The 13,870-nt window shown below is 41.1% G+C and overlaps 1 protein-coding gene across 1 annotated transcript; it reads left to right on the top strand.

The window, feature by feature from the left end:
• Nucleotides 1–875: 875 nt before the first annotated feature.
• Nucleotides 876–13,816, top strand: shkbp1 (SH3KBP1 binding protein 1). Its single transcript, XM_088078452.1, has 17 exons — nt 876–1,065; nt 2,440–2,493; nt 3,254–3,299; nt 3,377–3,509; nt 3,973–4,053; nt 4,912–5,082; nt 5,179–5,269; nt 6,399–6,589; nt 6,676–6,791; nt 7,636–7,723; nt 7,804–7,920; nt 7,999–8,169; nt 8,280–8,435; nt 8,874–8,970; nt 9,235–9,419; nt 9,725–9,827; nt 9,905–13,816. Exons 1-17 carry the CDS (start codon nt 1,010–1,012, stop codon nt 10,647–10,649), a joined length of 2,601 nt encoding a protein of 866 aa, XP_087934578.1. The 5' UTR covers nt 876–1,009; the 3' UTR covers nt 10,650–13,816.
• The last annotated feature ends 54 nt before the right edge of the window (nt 13,817–13,870 follow it).

Here is a 13,870-nt window from a genome sequence, read left to right as displayed (position 1 = left end):
TTTCTTAATGTGGCCCTAAAACTCTGCTGTATTTATCGTACTTGTACATGTGGGCCCCCAACAAACTAAACCACTGAGGCGCGACCTCTGCACTAACACACGGAGGTCTGTTGGTATTTTTGCACTTCCTGTTCCCTCGTCCCAAAGTTTCTGTTTTTTTTTTTTTTTGTGTTTTCGGTAAAATGCCTTAAATAAAGTCTGTGGTTAACACATGCTAAATATTTAGATGCTTTGTTCTTTAACATAAAATACGTTGGTATAAACCTGATTTTTGAACTTGTCTTAAAAAAGGCGGTTGCGAACAAGTAGCTAAATGGCACGACAGTGTTTGTCGGGGACATTAGACGTCATCACACCGACACAGAAACTACATGTGAGAGCAGCAAACTGACATGTCCATGATTATTATCTAGATCAGGTCACGCTAACAGGAGAGCGTTTTGTAGAAAATGAAGCGCTAAATCAAATCAGAAGTTGAGAGATTCGGGTGGTGACGTTTAAGTTGTGTGACCACACTGTAGTTGGTTTGTAGTCTTACAATAGCTTTATGCTTCTGCCGAGTTTATTTTACGCCTCAAAACACACAAAAGTGGAGTTCATCTGCGAAGATTATCACGCTGAACAAAACACGTAAGCATCGTAAACTTGTGTTTGTCACTTTTGTTGATCGACAATCCCATAAGGTTTTTTGACGAGGGAACCAGTGTGATGCTAACTTCCGGGTTGGCCTACAAAAAAGCGTCATATCCCTTTACCGCTCTGTTTTACGGGGGGACACGTAGACTGTGGGGGGACACACTTCGGTACAGCGCCGGTGTCAGACTCCGGTCCGGGTTTTGTCTCCTCCCCGCGATCCAGCGCTCCTCCTCCGGCTTTTCCCTCTCACCCTCCGCCTCACCGCGCGACAGGAAGTTGGGATGAAAACAAGAGCGGAAGCTGAATTTATCCTAAAAAATGGAGTAAAAAGATAAAGTAGCAGTTTTGTGGAGGAGCAGCTTGTGGTCGGAGGATGTCTAACGCGGCTCGGAGCGGGGACATCATCCACCTGAACGTCGGCGGAAAGCGGTGAGGAGCCGGGGGGGTGTTTGGGGAGTGTCGGCTAACCTGCGGCTAGCTGCGGGAGAAAGAGGTGTAACAGCGAGTTTATCGCGTTTTTAACGAGTTAAAATCACCACAAAGCATAAAACGCGCGTCTGACTCTCCAGTTAACACTTTAACCACCAGACAAACTCCACCTGAGCGCGTGTTTATCCAAAGGTGGGACCCTCGCGCCCTGCGGTTCACTCTGATGTGTGTCAGTTATTGTTAGCTGATGCTAACGTGTAAATCCCGTCCTGTAAAGGTTAATTAGTCACCACGAAGCAAAGTTTAGAAGCAAAGTTAGTCAATAGAAAGAGATTAAAGTAACATTTAAAGGACGTTATGATCAAATGTAAGCTGTCAGATTGTGAATGAAAGATCAATCAATGTCCGATAATGGAATTATGGGGACATAATGTGGAAAATTAGGCGCTACGACGTGGAGTTTGCGCTTTATATTTTTAATAAATACGCACAAACAAGTGATTCATAACTTTTTATGTTTGCTGATATTTAAGTATTTTTTATTGTGGAAGAACAAGGTTAAGTCCTGGATAAACAGAACAGGATTAAGAAACTTCTGTTTGTTTTTTTAAAGCCAGCTGTGATTCACTGACACACACTGATTTTTTTAAAAATACACCTTTAATAAACACAATCAAGCTAAACAGAATAAGTGTAAATACATGAAAAAGTACAAAAGATAAAGAGAAGCAGCAATGGTGGACATGATGCTACAACACAAACACAAAAACAATAAAATTAGTTTTATAATGGCAAATCAAAAATAAAAAGGGATTTTTTTAAAAACAGGAGGGCAACTAAAAACAAAAAGCAGCATCAGTCAGGTGAACAGATTACTAGGAGCACAAAAAAACCCAAGATATATATGTTTTTTAGTTTTACAGTTCAAGTTTTTAATGTGGTTTAAAACTTTGAACTAGATGATTAAATAATTTACTAATCCTTCAACTCCAAAGAAGTAGCAGGATCAAGGACAAGTTTTAATTTCATTTTTTCTAAACTATGTTTAATCACAAGCAGTCACAGACCAGATGAGATGAGATAAAACTGACTCATAAATCCACCCTGTCCCTTTCTAGTATAATATAATATTCTGGTATATTTAATTTTCCTAATAATGACTGTGTTCATTTCTCTGTGTATTCAGCGTTCCTGTACTTCCACAGTATTTATACATTCACCTTTTCTACTTAATGAGAAAAAAACCGTCAACATTTAACTTTTTACAGTGTGGGTCCTCTCAGGTTGATGTCTAAAAAAAACCCAAAAATAATAACAAGGATTTAAAAACTCTGTAGAGGAAGAGCTGATGAAGTAATGTTTGTTTGTTTACAGGTTCAGCACCTCCCGACAGACTCTGACGTGGGTCCCTGACTCCTTTTTCTCAAGGTCGGAGAGAAACACACACGCACACACACACACACACACACACACACACACACAGAGCCAAAATTTGTGCAATTTTATGTTTCCCTGACTACTGGACAGCACGACACAGTTTTATGATGATTGGTGTAGGAGAAATGTATTACATGTTTTATATAAAAAGCTGCTTTTTATTTGCATGGAGGACCCAATCCGCCAAAATAAAAAAAATGAATATTAAATGACTCAATAAATAAATGAATATGCCATTAAATGTAGCATAGTATTACAAATAAATGGAGGTTTTAATTAACTGATAAAAAATTTAGAGAAATTGATATTTCTGTGTTAGACTTTTTTTTTTTACCTTTGTATTAATTAATTTATTTCAATTATTATTTAATATTACCCAAATGTATTTATTATATATAAAATACAGAAAAAACTTTTGGTAAATAAATATTGGGTAAAATACAAAGGGAGAGTAATAGGTAGATTAATTTAAAAAATACATTTTAAAAATAGATTCTGTTAAAATACAAAAATTCATTTGTAAAAGTGATGAAATAGAGGGGAAATTACATTGAAAAGTTAAAAAGTAGGTAAAAAATTAAAGGTTTTAAATAAAGAAATTAAAGCAGATTTATTAATCATTGTCTCATTTTATTTATCAATTTTATATTTAATATTTTTTGGTATATTTTATGGCGTCCTGTGAGATTTGACCACTGCTGCGTGTCGGCGTCGATCACTAACAGCGGCGCGATTTGTGTTTGTCTTTCAGTCTTCTGAGCGGTCGCATCTCGACTCTGAAGGATGAAACCGGAGCTGTGAGTTCAGTCACTCTGTGTTCATGTTTGGGTTTATTTTGTGCCGCGGTCATCATGTCCCTCCTCTCTCGCCGTAGATCTTCATCGACAGGGACCCCTCTCTGTTCGCCACCATACTCAACTTCCTGCGGACCAAAGAGCTGTACCCCCGCTCCATCAACGTGCACATGCTCATGCACGAGGCCGAGTTCTACGGCATCACGCCGCTGGGTGAGTCGCACCGAGGCCGAGTGTCGGAAGGATTTTAAGGAAATAAGCTCCTGCAAAACAAAACAGTGCTTTTTAAATGATGATTATTTTCCAAATTTTGATTTACAGATATTAACCCTTGGAAATGTGGGCAAAATGGCTTGATTTCTTTTAAAATATGGGAAGAAGGCATAAAAAGAAATAACTACAAATTAGCAACAAATTGTTAAAAAAAAAACCTCAAACAAAAACGGGAAAGTTTATAAAACAACAACAAAAAGGAACAAAAACAAGAAATTAGAAAATTAATTCAATTAGAAAAGTCATTTTCTGGACAAATCTTAATCTTCTTGCTATCTGCGAGACATTTTCTGTCTTTGATCTGGAGAAAATAAAAAATAAAATTGCATCCTCGGCCGTATTGTCCTCATGAACGTTGAAATGTTGTGTTTTCTGTTATAATAACTGTGTGTGTCGTAAACAGTGCGAAAGCTGCAGCTGTGTGACGAGCTGGACCGATCCTCCTGCGGAAACGTGCTGTTTAACGGCTACCTGCCTCCACCAGGTACGCCACCCTGTCATCACACCACTCATCATGTCGATGAAAGTGTGCATAAATATATCTGCCAACGTCAAAAATATTTCTTTAAATTTAGTTTTATTTGAATTTATTTTTTAATTTCTTTATTGATTTATGAATTTGATTATATTTATTTATTTCTGTATTATGTTTTTAGATCAATTTAAATATGAATAAAAACATTTTAAAAAATCTAAAATAAATACAAATAAATGCAAAATACATAAATTAATTATTTTTTTAAAAGTCATAAAATATATCAATTAATTTATGTATTATTAAGAGGGAAATAAAACTGTACATTCTAGGTAAAAAACAATAATATTAATTGAGCTTACATTATATAAATGAATTATTGCCATTATTTATTTAGAATATTTTTGCTACTTTTAATGATTTGTCAATTTATTTATTGAGTCATTTATTAATTTATTTTGGATTTTGGCAGCTTTCATCCTACATACTAGTTTGTGTTGAATGACTAATGAATCATATTGTTAGGAAAATGCTGCTGCAAAAATGTGATTAAAAATATCATTAAAGTCATAAACTAGATAAATAATTCTGGGCTTTATCATATGTTTGTTTTCTTCAACATTATTCTCTTATTTTTATTGTGAAAAGTTTAAAATTTAATGTCATGACCTGGACAAGTTTTCATCACGATGGAGGTCAGATTTATTTTAGCACTTTTGGAAAAACAAACTAAATATAAAATATAATATAAAATATTCTGTCATTTAAGGACACACCTCCCTGTGAGGGTCCGTCCCCTGAGTTGAGACACAATTTATTTTTGTTTCACTGTCTTATGTCCTCATTTTTATGTGCGTGTCGCCCCAGTGTACCCGGCGAAGCGCCGTAATCGTCATAGTGTGGCGGGATCGCAGTTCATGGCGGGACGAATGGCGCCGGCAGAAAGAGCACCGGTCAGACGCAGCAACACGATGCCCCCCAACCTGGGGAACTCTGGGATACTGGGCCGAGCGAGCGCCGAGGAGAGGACGCCTGGAGGTAAACAACGACTCTGCACCGACCGATTGTTACACACACAGTGTTTTCTAACGTGTGTGTGTGTGTGTGTGTGTGTGTGTGTGTGTGTGTGTGCAGGTCAGTTATCAGACACCGGCATGGTTCGGATCATCTGTGGTCATCACAACTGGATCGCTGTGGCGTACGCACAGTTCGTTGTCTGTTACAGGTAAACTCTTAACTCAGTATGTTTACGTGATGTTAGAAAACGTGAAATTATTGTGTTAGTGCGACGAAAACTGGACTTTTAACATCCATGTAAAATATGTTAGTTTGGCTGAAATCAGACTAAATCAAATTTCTTGAAATAGGACTTCCACATAGGGACTGTTTGTTATTTCTGAGGGGGGAATGAAAAACGGCTCAGGCATTTTAAAAAATGTAAGCATCGAGGAGGGACTTGTGTTTTTAATTTTGGCTTTGGTGAGGGACATAAAACTTGAAAAGGTAGTAATTTATGTTAATTTTAAATTAAAGATGTCACACTCCAGCCCCACCTCTTAAAAATAAAGATCAGTCCCAACATAAAACACCGACACAGAGACTAAATGATGATGAAAACATATTTTAACCACCTAAAAAAATCAGTATCAATTAAAGTGTTGAATATCGTTGAATGTTGTCTCCTCTTCAGCTTCCACAACAGCTGATGGAGGCAGAGGAAGAGCAGCAGCAGAGCAGCAGCAGAGCAGCAGCAGAGCAGCAGCAGCAATAGTAGAGCAGCAGCAGAAGCAGTAGAGCAGCAGCAGCAGTAGAGCAGCAGCAGTAGAGCAGCAGTAGAGCAGCAGCAGCAGCAGTAGAGCAGCAGCAGCAGTAGAGCAGCAGCAGCAGCAGCAGTAGAGCAGCAGCAGTAGAGCAGCAGCAGTAGAGCAGCAGTAGAGCAGCAGCAGCAGCAGAAGAGCAGCAGCAGTAGAGCAGCAGCAGTAGAGCAGCAGCAGTAGAGCAGCAGCAGCAGTAGAGCAGCAGCAGTAGAGCAGCAGTAGAGCAGCATTTTTCAGATTTCAGTTTCAGAGTAACCAGTGGAGGCAGAGTTTGCTCGACGTTGTTTGATTAAATGTACGCGACGTGTCGGTTTTCTACCCCAAAGTTAATGTCAATAAACAGCTGTGATTGGGTCAATATCATACTCATCATATTTCAGCTCATATTTCAGTGTGTTGTATATATTTAATCAACATTTAAATAAATATGAGTATCCGATCAGATCGGGGCCAAAAAACCCTGATGGTGTCCTTGTCTGTCTCTCTGTCCGTCTCTTTGTTCGTCTCTCTGTCCATCTGTCTGTCCATCTGTCTCAGGGTGAAGGAGTCCACCGGGTGGCAGCAGGTCTTCACGTCTCCTCGTCTGGATTGGGTGATCGATAGAGTCGCTCTCAATGCCAAAGTGATGGCGGGCTCGCTGGGAGACAACGATAAGATGGTGGCGGTGGCCTCGGGGACGGAGATCATCCTGTGGGCCATCTGTCCTGACGGCAACGGGAACGAAATCGGTGCGAGTTTCCACACAGCTCTGAGTGTTTCAGTTCCAGCAGCACGGAAACGGCTTCAGTCTGACATCGAGTTTTTCCTCCTGCAGGCGTCTTCAGCCTCAACGTGCCGGTGGAGGCTCTCTTCTTCGTTGGTAACCAGCTGATCGCCACCAGCCACACGGGGAAGGTCGGGGTTTGGAACGCCGTCACCAAACACTGGCAGGTGTGTGATGAGAGAGCGTCACTGCACACACACTATCTGACCCTCTTCATTTCCTCGTGTAGTAAACTCGGAGGAGTTTGCGGGTCAATAAACGCAGAACGGATGCAATTAGTTTGTTTATTTTCCTCGGCAGAAGTTTGTCACGTCGTCAATAATTGATCAATCAAGCCGATCAGAGCTGATCAAGTCAGACTGAAAAGTGAGAGGAGCAGCTGATGCAAGGGGGGAGTGAAAGCAAACTTTTATACCCATTGTAATGAATCTGTATTCCTAATGAATGTTCCAGCTCCAAAAGTAGAAACTCTGTACATAGTGGCAGATACTGTTGTTGCGTTAAGCCACCACAAATAAATAAAAGTGCAGAAAAACGCTGCACTTGTCCCTTAGCGACTGTTTGGTGCATTTATGTCCTTTGCATTCTTATTTAATCATTTTGGCTGCGTTCATGATTATGCTTTTGGAAGGATGACGGTCAGAATCAATGCTGCTGCTGCGCTGAGAAATCCTGTCACAGAGACCGAGATTTCTTTACGGGACAGAGAAATTAAGGCGATATTTGATCGGCTTTTCGGAGCGGCTGCAATAGAAATAAACCTGTTCATGTCTTGGACATCCATCGCCATGGTTACTGGGATTTTATCAGCAGAGGAAAGTTGTATTTCATCACGAGAGAAGTCGCATTACATCCCTCAATGGAAACGCAGTCATCTAACAATTGTGTTTTATCGAAATTTCGTAAATATCACTTGAGTTTTGCGCAAATCTGTAACGGAAACCCGCCTGCTGCTGCTGTGTGTTGTTGTGTGTTGTTGTGTGATGTTCTGTGTTGTTTGTTTGTGTGCAGAATCAGGACGTTGTTCCCATCAGCAGCTACGACACCGCCGGCTCCTTCCTCATCCTCGGCTGCAACAACGGATCCATCTATTACATCGGTGAGTCGCCTGCTGGCCATCTGTGTACGACCTAATAAAGACTGGTTTGAATGAGATCATGATGTTTGTTCGTCTTTTAGACGTGCAGAAGTTCCCTCTCAGGATGAAGGATAACGACCTGCTGGTGACGGAGCTGTACAGAGACCCGACTGAGGACGCCATCACCGCCCTCAGCGTCTACCTGACTCCTAAAACCAGTACGAGACTAAAATACTGTTTGCTGCTGCTGCTTTTACTGTTGCTATGACAACTAATGCTGCTGGCCGTGTGATCAGGTGACAGCGGGAACTGGATAGAGATCGCGTACGGGACCAGCTCAGGGACGGTTCGGGTCATCGTTCAGCACCCGGAGACGGTCGGCTCGGGCCCGCAGCTCTTCCAGACCTTCTCTGTCCACCGCAGCCCCGTCACCAAGATCATGCTGTCCGAGAAACACCTCATCTCAGGTACCCGTCTCAGAGACACACCCGTCCGTCCCCTCAGCCCTCAGTCCAGGCTGGTTTCTGACGTTGTCCATATCTGTCTGTCTGTCTGTCTCTCTCTCTCTGTCTGTCAGTTTGTGCCGACAACAACCACGTGCGGACGTGGACGGTGACGCGCTTCAGAGGGATGATCTCCACCCAGCCGGGGTCCACGCCGCTCACCTCCTTCAAGATCCTCAGCCTGGACGACGTGGACGGACACGGAGGCTGCAGCGCCGGGACGGAGATAGGTAACACACACACACACACACACACGCACACGCACGCACACACGCACGCACACACGCACGCACACACACGTCTTCAAATGGCTTTTAATGTGTAACTAATGTCATATGAAGCTAAATTTGTAATAATAATAATAGTTTAATATTGATTGATATAACATTATTATTATTATTATTGTTAATATTATTATTTTATATAAGGTGTATTGTTTTTTCTTATTTATGTTAAAGACATTTTTTCTTTCAAAATGGTATTTGTTTTTTAATGTTGGCTTTTTTTTTGCCCTTTATTTTATTATTATATTTTTCCCATTTTATGTGCTGCTTTTTTAAAATTTGTGGCAATTTTTTAAAAGATTTTTGGCCTTTTTTATGTTCATATTTTACTCTTTGAAAGTTTTTTGCCTATTTTTTCAAATAATCCACAATTTGTGTTTTCAGGTCCGTATGGAGAGAGAGACGACCAGCAGGTGTTCATCCAGAGAGTCGTACCGGACACCGATAAACTCTACGTCAGACTGTCGTCCAACGGGAAGAGGTGAGTGTGTGTGCTGCCGTCTCTCGCCTGAATGTCCTGAGAAGTGTGTGTAGAGTTGCCTGCGTCCTCAGCGGAGCGTCCTCAGCGGAGCGTCCTCAGCGGAGCGTCCTCAGTCCTCTGTAGGCTGCAGGTTTCTCACTGCTAGAAAAACATGTTGAGAAAAAAAAATAAAGTGAATAAGCCTGAAAACAGCGAGAGGAAACAGAGATTTGAGTGTGTGTGTGTGTGTGTGTGTGTGTGTGTGTGTCTCTCTCTCTCTCTCAGGGTGTGTGAGGTGCGTTCGGTGGACAGCACCTCCATCACGGCCTTTATGGTTCACGAGTGCGAGGGCTCGAGTCGCATCGGCTCTCGGCCCCGTCGCTACCTGTTCAGTGGCCATGGCAACGGCAGCATCCAGATGTGGGACCTGACGACCGCCATGGAGATCGCCGGCAAGGTGGACATCAGAGGTGAGACTCTTTGACGGACACGACTTTACTGTTGTCCTACAGCGGGGACACTCGACCTGCTTTGTTTTTGTGGCTACTAGAACAGGCTTTCAGCAAGTGTTCAAGAATTTTAGGACATTTGTTGGATTTTAGGACATTTGTTGGATTGTTGGACATTGTTAGGATTTAGAGACATTTCTAGTATTTTAGGACGTTAGTGTCTCAGCTGTGTCCTCTGTCAGGGGTTTGGGGGATCCTCCACTGGCTCTATGTTGATGCTGTATTTGTAGTCTGAGTGATCTGGGCTCTGATTGGTTGTCTGGCAGCGCTGGGCGGGCCGACGGAGGAGGAGCTGCTGGAGCTGTTGGACCAGTGCGACCTGGCTCTGACCAGGACGCCTGACAGCACGCCGCGAGCCTCCACCTGCAGGTACACCGCCGCACAGACGCTGCTCATGCACTTCCTGTGAAGTTGTTGTTGTGTCATGTGACTTCCTGTCCCCGCAGCCTTCACTCTCAGCTCAGCGACGTCTTCAGGACGGAGCGTCTCCACTCTGCAGGAGGACGAGGAGCCGGAGCTTCTGGTTCGTCAGCGTCGTTGTGCGGCAGCCTCCCCCGGCAGGCTCCGCCCCCCGTGCCACTCACCAAACCTGTCCGTGACTCCTCCCTTCCTGGGACGCAGATCCTCGCCATCCCCGCCTACGCCCACAACTCTGCCTCCAACCCAAGCGCCAGCCCGCGGCCCCTCAGTCACCAGGACCGGGACAGAGACTGGGGGTCCGTGCGTAGGGGGAGCTTCGTGGAGCGCTGCCAGGAGCGCGCCAAAGGTTCAGAGTCTGCGGCGGCAGCGGTGGCCTCTGGCTTTGGCGTCCCGGCGGGGCCAGAGAGCATGAGGCGGAGCTTAGCCGTGTGCACCGAGTTAGAGGCCAGATTCGGCGTCAGGACACCGACCACCTTTTCTGTGACGCCCGCTGCACGCCACTCCCCAGGAACGCCTTCATCCTTATCGTCATCGTCACCATCTTCCTCGTCTTCATCACACCGCAGGGCCACACCCACTCCCCCAACAAGCCCCGCCTCAGCCACAGTGAGCCCGACCCAGTCTCAGGCGCCAGCCTCACCCCGCCGCAGCGCCGCCACGTCTCCTGCTGATGTCCCAGCTTCACCTGAGAGTCCGGCCAGCCCGGAGAGCCCCGCCGCCGCCGGCCCGCCCACCAGCCCAAAACCACACATGAATGAGACCAGCTTCTGATTGGCTGCTCAGACCGAGACCAGCTTCTGATTGGCTGCTCAGACCGAGACCAGCTTCTGATTGGCTGCTCAGACCGAGACCAGCTTCTGATTGGCTGCTCAGACCGAGACCAGCTTCTGATTGGCTGCTCAGACCGAGACCTTGTGGACGTTTAACTTCTTCTTCTTCTACTTCCTGTCCCCGCAGACGGGGTTTGGATGAACGTCTGAACAGCTGGCAGGTTTGTGACGTCATCAGTAGCCAATCAGCCGTCGGACTGAGCTCCGTTTCCACAAAGTCACTCAGCTGATCGTCTGATCGATATCCGAACATGATCAATAAATCCGATGACGGCAGATTTGCCACCAATTCTCAAACTTTATCTTTGTTTTTTGTAGCTTTTTTATAACCAACAGAACAAACGCTTTTTGTTCCTGACGAGTCTGTTAAAAAAAGAGAACTAAAATTTGTACAGAAGCTTTATTTTTTTTTTAATTTTTACGATCGAAATCCAAAAGTTTAATACGTTTTTTTCCCTGTTTCGGAGTCCTGACTGTAAATATAAGCCAAGACGTACAAAAACATCCTCAGCCTCACCGTCTCAGCCAATCAGCTTTCAGCTCTGACAAATTCACATCTGACATCCGACAAACCCAAAAACTTTATTTTACGGCTCCATATTTTTCTTATACTCTCCTATAAAGAACTAATATTAAAAAATATTAAAATATACATGTTTTTTTGGTTGCATTTTTGCATAATCACTTCACTGGCTGCAGTTTGATTACGTTTAATAATTAATTTAATTTAATTACATGGTAATTTATGTGGATAATTAGTGGTGATTTTAACGAAGTACATGTACTCATGTGCTCTGCTTATGTCTAATTTAAGGTATTTGTACTTGCCTTTCACAAACGTTTAACCCTCTGAAACTTGAGTAAAATGGTTTGATTTCCTTTAAAAAAAGAAGCAGAGACAATATGAGCAACTTGGCAGGAATTATCCTGCAAACTACAAAAAAATAAAATAAAAAATAAATTAAAAATTGACATAGAATTTTAAAAACAGAGGAAAATGTCCAGAAAACTATGTTTATAATTCTATTAATAATATATTTGAAATAATGTCACAGAAAGAAAAGAAAATATTTTTTTGGCACTTTATCAAGGTTATTTTCTTGTTTTTTGTATTGTTGTTTTTTTTGTTTGTTTGGTTTTAACTTTACATTTTTATTTTTATTTTTTTCCTTCTTACAAATTTTCGGGCCATTTCTTACAAAGCTGCTGGCTGAAAGAAAGAAAGAGAATTTGCTCAGGTTTCAAAGGGTTAAGTAATCTTTTTGTATTCAGAATACAGTTAGTCATATTTTGTATTTTTGTTTTTTTTAATCAACATGAGCCCTAAAAATAAATATCAATTATTATATATAAATACACTCAGAACCCTTTAAATGCCAGATTTTTTTCATGATGCCGCTATGTTTTTAGATGAAAAAAACAAAAAGAATGATTTCCATTATCCTCCTCAGTGTGTGAGTGTAGCTGCTGACAGTCTGGGATATGTCAGTGTGTGAGTGTAGCTGCTGACAGTCTGGGATATGTCAGTGTGTGAGTGTAGCTGCTGACAGTCTGGGATATGTCAGTGTGTGAGTGTAGCTGCTGACAGTCTGGGATATGTCAGTGTGTGAGTGTAGCTGCTGACAGTCTGGGATATGTCAGTGATCAGCAGCTACATTGACTGTGACAGGTCACCTAGTGGAAATAGCATGTATTTCCTCCATATGCCAAATATGGTCAAAATGACCTCATCAGGTGGAAAATAGTCAAAATGACAAATTCAGAGTCAAAAGCCCAGAATGACACCCAGAAATAATACAAGTCCTGTTTTTCTGACATATGCATGAACACACATGCATGAAAAGCAGTGAGATGTGCCAACAGTAAATTATTAGAAGAATATGGATCCGTAAAAAATAAAGTTTTTTTTTCATGAGTAAAAAAATCCAAATGTAGCTTTTCTTTAACATGATGTCATTTTTATTCTTCTTCTGTAACTTTGACTCTTTTATTGTCGTGTTTGCATCACTGGTGTCTCCTGCTGTCTCACTGTTTCCTTCATATTTATTGCTTTTGTCTCACACATTCACGTTTTTAGCGCTAAATCTTCAGTTTATCTGTCCTTTATTTATTTGTTTTCCTGCTGTAATGTTCAGAGTCACACAGGAAATAACATTTAAATGGATTTATTATTCTTTAAAATTAAAAAAAAATCTATGATTTGGCTCATTTCAAGGCTGCAATCAACACTTAATTCTTTTTCCATTAATCTAATATTTTTTTCAAATTTAAGTTTGTCTGACCCTGAACCTGTATAGGACATATTTATTTATTTGAAATAAAACAGAGATGAGCTGAAACAAAGGAATACTTTGTTTTGCATATAAATGATGAAATTAAAAAAAAAAATCTGTATAAAATAAATTAATTTTAAAAAAGTAATCAATCAGATAAACATTTTTCTTCTTTTTTTGGGTACCATTTGTAATTTGATATATTCCTTTTTATTTTTAAAGTATGTTTTTATGTCAAAATGTCATAAAAAAATAACTATGCAAACCAGACCTTTAACTTCAGCAAACCTGAAATCATTAATAGATCATTAAATTTGATGAACAATGATAATATAATCATAATTGGCAAATTGTTCAAAAACAGGTGATTATTTGGTGCTTATCTGTTTTTTTTATTATTGTAGATTTATGTTTTGCTTTTGGGACATTTAATTGACTAAACAATTGATTGATTAACAAATAACCAAATACAATAATTGAATACAATTATAACTAATCAAACAAAATAATACAGTTGCAGCCCAACTTTTTTTTAACAATATTTCTGAGTTTATCAATTTTGTTTTCTCTGATTTGTGTTTCCGTATTTCCTGTGAACGCAGCACTTGTACCTCTGAACTCTTCATGTTTAATTGTATTTTTTTATCTTTAATATCAGCCTTTATTTACCGCGGTCAGGTGAACAGCCCGTGGTGAATGTAGTGAGCTCAGGTTTGAGGTTTGTGACGTTTCTATATAAAATGTGTTTGAGACTTCAGATTGTTTGTGTTTGTAGAGCGAACAGCTTTTCTAACAAATTTTGTATTTACACAAATAATTAAAATAATTTACTCAATCATGTTTTATATTGTAAAGTCATAAGTCATAAAGTCCCGCAGCCAGTAATCGA

The sequence above is a fragment of the Plectropomus leopardus genome, chromosome 6 (assembly GCF_026936395.1).
Source record: "Plectropomus leopardus strain MGB_pleo_1.0 chromosome 6, ASM2693639v1, whole genome shotgun sequence".
Taxonomy (NCBI): domain Eukaryota; kingdom Metazoa; phylum Chordata; class Actinopteri; order Perciformes; family Serranidae; genus Plectropomus; species Plectropomus leopardus.
This window is presented reverse-complemented; position numbering and strand designations above follow the sequence as displayed.

What these genes read in the sequence shown, in the direction of transcription:
- shkbp1 (XM_088078452.1), top strand. Translation starts at nt 1,010, where the DNA reads ATGTCTAACGCGGCTCGGAGCGGGGACATCATCCACCTGAACGTCGGC. An exon ending in CGGATCCATCTATTACATCG is followed by an intron (nt 7,724 to 7,803) that starts GTGAGTCGCCTG and finishes TTCGTCTTTTAG; the next exon opens with ACGTGCAGAAGTTCCCTCTC. An exon ending in CAGCGCCGGGACGGAGATAG is followed by an intron (nt 8,436 to 8,873) that starts GTAACACACACA and finishes TTGTGTTTTCAG; the next exon opens with GTCCGTATGGAGAGAGAGAC.